Source organism: Marmota marmota, unplaced genomic scaffold, assembly GCF_001458135.2.
Source record: "Marmota marmota marmota unplaced genomic scaffold, marMar, whole genome shotgun sequence".
Lineage (NCBI taxonomy): Eukaryota > Metazoa > Chordata > Mammalia > Rodentia > Sciuridae > Marmota > Marmota marmota.
This window is the reverse complement of record NW_026000241.1, coordinates 2,748,575-2,756,968: the sequence shown is the minus strand read 5'-3', so window position 1 is coordinate 2,756,968 and position 8,394 is coordinate 2,748,575. Positions and strand designations below refer to the sequence as shown.

General features: G+C 56.5%; 1 protein-coding gene across 1 annotated transcript in view; it reads left to right on the top strand.

Annotated features, from left to right (window-relative positions):
* Window positions 1-5,097: 5,097 nt before the first annotated feature.
* Window positions 5,098-8,394, top strand: part of Palm3 (paralemmin 3) — an 8,298-nt gene continuing 5,001 nt past the window's right edge. The window contains 2 exon segments of the mRNA XM_048795342.1: window positions 5,098-5,541; window positions 7,909-8,058. Of these exon segments, the coding sequence (XP_048651299.1) occupies window positions 5,501-5,541; window positions 7,909-8,058 (191 nt within the window). The 5' untranslated portion in view covers window positions 5,098-5,500.

The window sequence follows — 8,394 nt, the reverse complement described above, 5'->3', positions numbered from 1 at the left end:
CGGGAGCGCGGGGCCGGGACCTGGCCGACTGAGCACCGGCCGCACGCGCAGCTCGACCAGTTCCTGGCCTGCGCGGCTGGAGCTCAGGCCCCGGCTCCGTCGCAGGCTCTCCTCGCGTTCGCAGCTGCGGCGGATTTCGCGCTCGATGGGCGTCTCCATGAGCAGCTCCGCGGCGAGCCGTTGGGGTGCCTCAGGACTCAGTGGAAATCGCAACTGGGGGACTTCCGGGCCTGACCCGGAGGAGGAGGAGGTCTCAGGGCCAGGAGCTGAATACTGCCCTGCGACCTCCGCGCTCTGCACTGCAGGCAGCCCAGGGTCGGCGCTACCTGGCCCCGGACTCACAGAGCCTGCAGCTGCGGACCGCCCGGGGCGCTCTGCGACCCGCTCGGCTGATGGTTGCAGAACTTCGCTCTCTTGCTCTGGAGCCCCAACGTCCTGCGCTGATGAGGGAAGAAGATCCTCGCCGCCCAGCCTGAAGACCTCAGTGTCCTGCTCTTCAGCAGGCTCCGGGGCTTCGCTGTCTGGCCCGGGGGGCTCGTGGCTTTGCTCTTCAGACGACCCCAGGGCTCTGCTCTCCCTCCCGGGGACCTCGGTGTCCAGGGTTAGGTGCAGCTTGGGAGCCTAAGTTCCCAGACTCTGGGTTTTGATGCCCAGAGCCAGGATACCGTGCCCTATGAGGCACCTGTGGCCGCAGTCTCCGCCCGTGGTTCTAAGGCGTCGCCCGCGCCCGCAGCTTTGCGGACCCGCCTCTGGCCTCCGAGAACGGCCCCTGGGGGCAGGGCTGGGCACCGCCCCCGGCACCTGCCTGAAGGACTCCAGCTCCGCCCCGGCCCCGCCCTCGGGGCGGGGGCGTCTTGCCGGGGGACTGGATTTCTTGCCCTGGTCCTCTGGGGTCAGCTTAGGGCACAGAACTCCTCTAAAAAGTGTTACCTGGACCCCGCCGCTACCCAGGGGAGTCGCTCTGTGTGCCGGGTTCTCTCGCTGCCCGCACGTTGGCACCTTTTTTGTTCAATGTCCCTGGCAGAAAGCCGGGTTAGGCCTCTAAAACAGGAGTCTTCTTGTGGGGGTGTCCCCCTGATGGTCATCCTTGTCCAGAAGGTGTCTACCGGCGGCCAGCGACGCCCCTGGCCTCTGGGCCAGCCCCTTACTTTCCACCCTTGCGGCGCGCAGCTCTGGCCCGAGGGGGCGCCATGATCCGCCTAAAGGCGCGTGGGGTCCGCCGGCTCCCTCCCAGCTCCTGGCCTCAGCAAGGTTCAGAATGGTGCGCTGCTGCCCTCACCAAGCCCAGCAGCGGCTTCCCTTTCCCGCCCTGGAGAGTCCGCGCGGCGTAGGCGCCAAGAGCACTCCTACACTCAGAAAATAAGGAGAGCGCTCCCAGGGAGCCGCGAGCTGTGGCGGTTGAAAGACGGTCACCTTGGGCTCTGGCGGCGTTCAGTCTAACGCCAGGGAGCAGCTCCCTTTGGAGCAAATTCTGTCATTCAAGGGCAGGATCACAGACTCCGCTCGTGTGCCACCCACCTGCAGGGACATTTTCCATTCTTCCCGCTGATCGAAGAAGGCTTTCAACAGAACCCTATCCCCCACCCCACCCGCAACACACTATTCCAGGGTGATCCAGGAGAAAGACACTTACCTAAAGAAAACGGGGGGGGGGGGCTTTCTGGCCTCAGAAACCCCCAATAATCCAACTATTTTATCACCCCTTCCTGCCTATGCTTCCTCTTTTCCACCCTTTTCCTCTTCCCTCTCCTTGATCCCAACCTCCTCCCTCTGACCGTCTGACCCTGCTGGCCTAATTAGAGTCAGCCAACCTGGCTTCTCTCCCTCCCATAACCTGAGCAAGGTGTGAACCTTCTCCAATGCTCAGTTTTCCTATCTGTAAAATGGGGACGGGACGACTGTGCCTAACTCGGTTGGGAGATTGTTGAAGGTTCAAGCTTTATGTTTCCAGGGGCTGGGGTTGTGGCTCAGTGGTAGAGAGCACTTGTCTAGCATGTGGGAGGCCCTGGGTTCCATCCTTAGCACTACATATAAATAAATAAAAAGTTCCACTGACAACTAAAAAAAAATATATTAAAAAAAAAAGAAAAAAACTGGGCTGGGGTTGTGGCTCAGTGGTGGAGCGCTCGCCTAGCATGCACGAGGCACTGGGTTCCATCCTCAGCACCACATCAATGTCCAATAAAGATATTGTGTCCACCTAAAACTAAAAAGTAAATATGAAAAAGAAAAGGAAAAAATCTGTTTCCAAAAGAAATTGTCTCCATGGTGCCCTCTTCGCCTGTCACCTCATGACCCCTCCTCTGGCCATGCTAAGCTGGCTCTGGGCCTGCAGCCCTATGACCTCTGTTGAAGACCTGGTTGCTGGCTCTGTCCCCCGCCGTCCTTCATCCTAAGGGTCACCAGCCTCTCCTGCTTCCTCCTGCCTGACAGGCAACCCTTCTCAGGCTTCAGATCCACATGTGCCGACAAGTTTCTTTCCCTCTGGCTTTAGCAGAAGGGCGAAAGAAGAGCAAGCCCAGGATTTTAATTCCATGTCCTCTCCCTCCAAGCCTCTTTGGGGACATCCCAGTAGCAGCTCCACATGGCTCTCCTTGGGGGTCAAGAGGGTACACAATCTACTGGGCCTCCACGGGTGACCTTTGTAAATGGTTGCTTCATTAAGTTCTCATCGGTTACTGTTTTTGAATACATGATCTCTTCCTGCTATGACACAGACCCTGAAAAATTCCAATCTCATGCTTTAAGCACCATCTCTGTGCTGGTGGCTCCCAAATTTATGTGCCCAGCCCTGGGTTTCCCCTGGGCTTTGGACTCACGTCCAACAGCGTCAGTCTGATGGATTTCCCCAAACACTTCCAAGACTGAATTCTAGATCCCCCCACCCTGCTCCGCCCCACCAAGAGTCACAACTGCACCTGTTCATGCCACACTCTAGGAGGCAGCCCCAATTTCTCTCTTTCCCCTCCAATCTCAGCGAACCCCTGTGGCTCTGCCTCCAGATATATTCTGAATTCATCCACTTCTCTCACCCTTGTCCCAGCCGTCACCTCTCCCTCCAAATGCTCCCACCAAACAGAATAAAAACCCAATTTCCCTACGGTGGGCCAGAAAGCCCTGCCCTCTTCTCAGATCTCATCTTGTGCCGTCCCTTGGGTCACGTCATCCCAGCCCTCATGCTTCCCTCCAACCTCTCCATTGGAATTCCCACCGTAGAGTCTGGGCATTCTTTCCCTCCGCAGGGAATGATTCATCCCATGACTGACTCCTGCTATTCAGCTCAAATGTCACCTCTTCAGAGAAGGGGTCCCTGATTGCCCAACCTACAACAGCAGTCCCTCTTTAACCCCATCCCCATTTTTTCTCAAGAACCCACCCTTGAGGCCGGGCTGTAACTCAGCATAAGGCCTTTGAGTTCATCCCCAGCACCAGGAAAACCAAGACCAAACAAAACAACAACAGAACACCTCCTCCTCCCCCTCAACTGCAGGTGTCACCCATCATCTTTATTTCTTTGTATATCTGTGAGTTTTCTGTCTCCCTCCCCACACCAGGAAGTGAGCAGCATTACAGAATTTTCCGTTTGTTCTACTCACCTCCATACCCAACTCTTCCACACCTGGAATGCCGTCTGGTACATGAGTTGTTTAAAAAATCAGTATTTAGCCGGGCACTGTGGCGCACGCCTGTCAGCCCAGCAGCTTGGGAGGCTGAGGCAGGAGGATTTCGAGTTTGAAGCCAGCCTCAACAAAAGTGAGGTGCTAACTCAGTGAGACCCTGTCTCTAAATAAAATACAAAATAGGGCTGGGAATGTGGCTCAGTGGGCGAGTGCCCCTGAGTTCAATCCCTGGTTACCCCCACCAAAAAAAAAAAAAAAAAAGCCACAGAGTGTACGACTCCATTCACACAAAATGTCCAGAACAGACCAATCCATAGAGATAAAGCCAATGGGTGGTTGTCAAGGCTGGAGGGAGGGGAGATGAGGTTTCCTTTTGGGATGATGAGAAGGTTCTGGAATCAGGTAGAAGCAATGGTTGCATACAATCATGAATGTGCTAAAGGCCCCTAATGGTAAGTGTTGTCATGTATGATTTACCATGACTAAAAAATAATTTAGCCACTTGGGGTGGTGAGCAACCTGTTATCTCAGCTACTTGGGAGACTCAGGCGAAGGCAACACAGGGAGACCCTGTCTCAAAAAAACAAACAAAAATAATTAATGAAGTCAGCCCGACCAAGTGGCAGTGGCACGTGCCTGTTGTCCTGGCTACTTGGGAGGCTGAGGCAGGATAATCACGTTAAGCCCAGGAGTTCCAGAGCTTTGTACTAGAATGTGGGACACAGGAGATCTCAGCCTTCAACCAGCCCCCCTCTTTCCCAACCCCCATCTCTCCAGAAGCAGGGAGCCGGGTGCATGCTCTAGGGACACTTTATCTCCTACCCAAGCTCTTCCACACCCCTCTGCTCACAGCTGACCCTGGGCCCCCTAAGTAGGGTCCAGTAGAGGAAGATCAAGATTTAGAAAGCACATTTGTTTGCTCTGTGCTCTTTGCTCCATGGGACGAGTCCCTAGTGGAATGTCCTCTAATGTGTGGGGCCCACATCAGGCAAGAGCTTCTTATCAGGGTTAAGGTCAGAATCCTAAAGTCTGACCGGGGCTGGGATCGGGGAAGCACTGAGGGCCGCAGGAGAGCAGAGGGGCCCCTGCCCCATCCTGGAAATTACTTCCACAGGAGCAGGGCTACATGAAATGTGCAGTCAGCTGAGAGAGAGGGTGCTGGCCCTTTAAGAATGCAATGGTACAAAATAGGGGACCCTCAAGGTTTGGGTAGGAAGTTCTCCAGACCTTGCTGGTCACCACTTGCTCCTGTAACTTTACCTAAGGAGTATCTGGGGCTCTGGAGGCCACCTGGACTGGATCTCCCATATCACAGATGGGTAAACCGAGGCCTAGAAACCTGAGGCAAGATGTCCACAGTTACCCAGGCTTGCTCCAGCCTCCTGGGCCCCCTGGTGCTGAGCCTCTGGCCTCCAGAATTCCCTGGCTGGAGCAGAGGTCCCTTCCTCCCCCGGTGGAGCCAGGTCTTGAAGGGAGTCCTGCGGCTTCTTAGTGTGCATGCCATGAATGACATCCACGTGCCCTGACAGAGGACCAAAGGACGGGGAATGCCCTGGAGGGTGGAGGTCAGCAACTGCCATCTCGCCCACCTGCTTGACCGCACATGTGAGAACATTTGCCGGAGGCAGCCCGGTGCAGCAAGAAGGCCAGCGGCTGGTAAATAATTTATCCAGATAGCTGATAGTGCCTCCCAGAACGGCCGCCAGCCCCCAGCCCCCCTCCGTGCACCTCCAGCCTCGGCCCAAACCAGCTGGACCAGCTCTCCGGGTGCCGCCCTGCAGCCCCCCTCCCACCAGCCCAGTCCCGGCCTCCAGGGCACCTTCAGGCAAGCGGGTAGTGGGTCTCGAACTCAGAGACTGGGAAGTGGGCTTCTGGGCAAGATGGCCCTGCAGAGCCAGGCCTGGTCTCCAGCCACACCCATGTAAGTGTCTGGGGTCACCGGGGCTGGAGGGCCGAGGGCCGGGCTTGGAAGGGGCTTGGGGGGGATGCTGGCCTTGCCTGGGAGCCCAGAGCCCCATCTGGACTTTCCTAAGGAAACCCAAGAGAGTGGACAGGGCAGGGGCCAGCCGCATGGGCTCCTCAGTGGCCCCTGCCCCGGAGACTATGGTGGGGGCTGTGAACTCCCCGACACCTTCTTCTCCAGGGATTTTCTGCTGGCAGACCAAGAGCCCAAAGTCCAGCCTGGGGGTGGGGCTACTGCCGGGTTCGGGGGGCGGGGAATGCTGGGGTCCCCTGCTTCCACACTTGGCCCCTGGAATCATCCCCCATCAAATGGCCAGAGTGCCTGACATCCGACAGGAGAAATGAAGAGCTCCCCAGCTCGGAGAGACAATGACAAAATCGAAAAGATGACCTGCTTCATGAAATGGCCACCAACTAACTACTCCTGGTGGCAACAGGCAGGCTAGGGCCACCACAGGGATCTCATCTCATAGTTAGAGATAAACAGTACCAAAGGGTGTGGGGGGAGTATTTTAATATGTGAGATGGGAAGGCCTTCTAATTTAGAGAGTAGAGGGGTTCTAGGGTTTGTGAAGAGTTCTAGAAAGGGGGCTCCCCCAGTGGGGTCCCCAATTCGGTTCCTCACCCTTCTGGGTCTTCCACTACATTATTCACCAACTACAAACCTGGTTGCCTAGCAACGGGAACCCAATCCCCCCCCCAGCGAGAGAGAGGCGAGGGAGATTACATCTTGGGGAGAGGACGGCAGAGAAGGGACTTCAGCCCTCCCCCAGGGACAAACCTATAAGCAGGGAGTCTGGGCTTCCTTAGGGATGCCCTGCAAACATGACGACGGTCCCCAGTGGAAATCAGGATCCCAGGCTTACCTCCAGCCTCCTGGGTGCCAAATGGAAGGTTCCTGGACCCCACGCCCAGGGTCCAGTGTTTGGGGCGTGAGTGCCTCCAGTTCTCCTGACTCCGTGACCTTGAACAAGTGTTTCTGCCACTTCTCAGAGCCTCAGGTTTTCCCCATCTGTGTAGTATGGGGACAATGGTACTATCACCTCCAGGGAGCACTGGGAGGCTTAAAGAGGGTGCCGTGTGCGAGGCATTAAGACAGCGCCTGGCACGGGGACGAGCTCCCTGACAGTCGGCTGCTTCTGTTCGTGGTTGGAATGTCAGCCCGCTGGTGGACTAGAGCCAGAGAATCCTGGTCGGGGCAGGAGAGGCGGGCAGAGGTGGCTGTGGGAGCCCAGCGGAAGCCCCACAGGGCACTTAGGACACTATATATAACAAGTGCCATTATGCTTTCATGGTGTGGCCAGTAGAGGTCTGGGAAGTCCCAGCTGGAGCTTGAAGGTGAAGCTATAATGGTCCCTAGTAAGGTTAGCATCCAAATTAATAAACCTCTGAGGATTTCTCTGCACCCAGCCCTGGCTAGTGGGGACAACAACAGACAGCTCGATGTCACTTTCTAGATATGGAAGTGCGGCCAGTGTCGCAAGAGAGTCAGCACTCAGCACACGTCCATGACAATGAAGGGCCAAAGTGACAATGACAGGTTCCTAATGGCGTTGAGCACTGGTCAGCTTCCAGCGTCCAGGGAAAACCAGGGAGGAGGCTGGGAAGCAGGGCGGCAGGTGCTCTGAGCAGGATGGTGATGGGGAGGCTCGGGTTAAACCTTAAACCACAAGTCCCGCTCCTTGAAGCTCAGAGTCCAGTACTAGGGAGCGTGACCCAGGGACCCTTGTCCCAGGAGGGGGTTGGCAGGAGGAGGAGGCAGCTCAGGAGTTACCATGGCAACGGTGGGATGGCCATTTCTCTCCCCAGATTTCCTCACCTCCCAGCAGGTAAGGGATCCTGGATAGGAGGAGAGGTCCACAGAAGGTGTGGCAGGATTTGAGGATTTCTGGTAGGACAGACTTGGAATAGTTATCATGATTAGTCATCAATAGAATCGCTCATGGGTATTATTTAAATTATGATGAATAACAAACAATGTACTATTTTTTGGAGCACTACGTCCTTATGCTTTTCCCTGTATGGATACACGAGAAGGGGAGGCGGTTCAGCTATTCACACCCATTTTACAGATCAGGTTACTGAGGCCAAGGGAGGCAATCTCGGACTAGGAGACCCGCCTGGTCTCTGTTTGTATCCCCTCACAAGACCCTCCCTTGTCCTCTGCCCTGGCTTCTCCCAGGTGCAAAGGGGAAATAGAGGCAAACCCTGGCTCTCCTGTCGGCTACGCCAAGTTCTTGGCCAAGAGGGGAGTGTCAGAGGTCTGCTCGCTGAGGAATTGGGGGCCCTGAAAGCCCCATCCGCAGTCCCTGCCCTCTCCCCACAGGCCCATGGCCGAGAGCTCCCTCTATCGGCAGCGGCTGGAGGTCATTGCGGTAAGTGACACCCTCCCAGAGCGCCTGGTCCTGCGCCCTGGAACGCCCCCCCAACCCCAAGCTTCTTGGTCTCCCCCAACCCCGGGAGCAAGTCTGTCACTGTGAAGAGGGGAGCAGAGTCCTAAGCTCCGGCCCTGCCCAGGGTTCTAAGCCCTCAGCCCCCTCCCCTCCCCGGCTCCTTTGTCTAGTCAATGCCACCCCAGGATGGCGGGGCTGTGGACCCGGCACTCCCAGAACCTGCCTCATCGGAGCCTCCTCCCTGAGTCGGGCTTCCCCGACAGCCCCATCTTTTGCACCCTGTCTCGGAGGAGCCTCTCCTTATGGACCTCCATCTCTCAAGGTTCCTCCTGCCCCGCTCCTCTGGACCTCCATCACACTGATCCTATCTGAGTCTCTCATCCTTCCACTCCATTTCTCTCTCCTCCCTCTTTGAACCC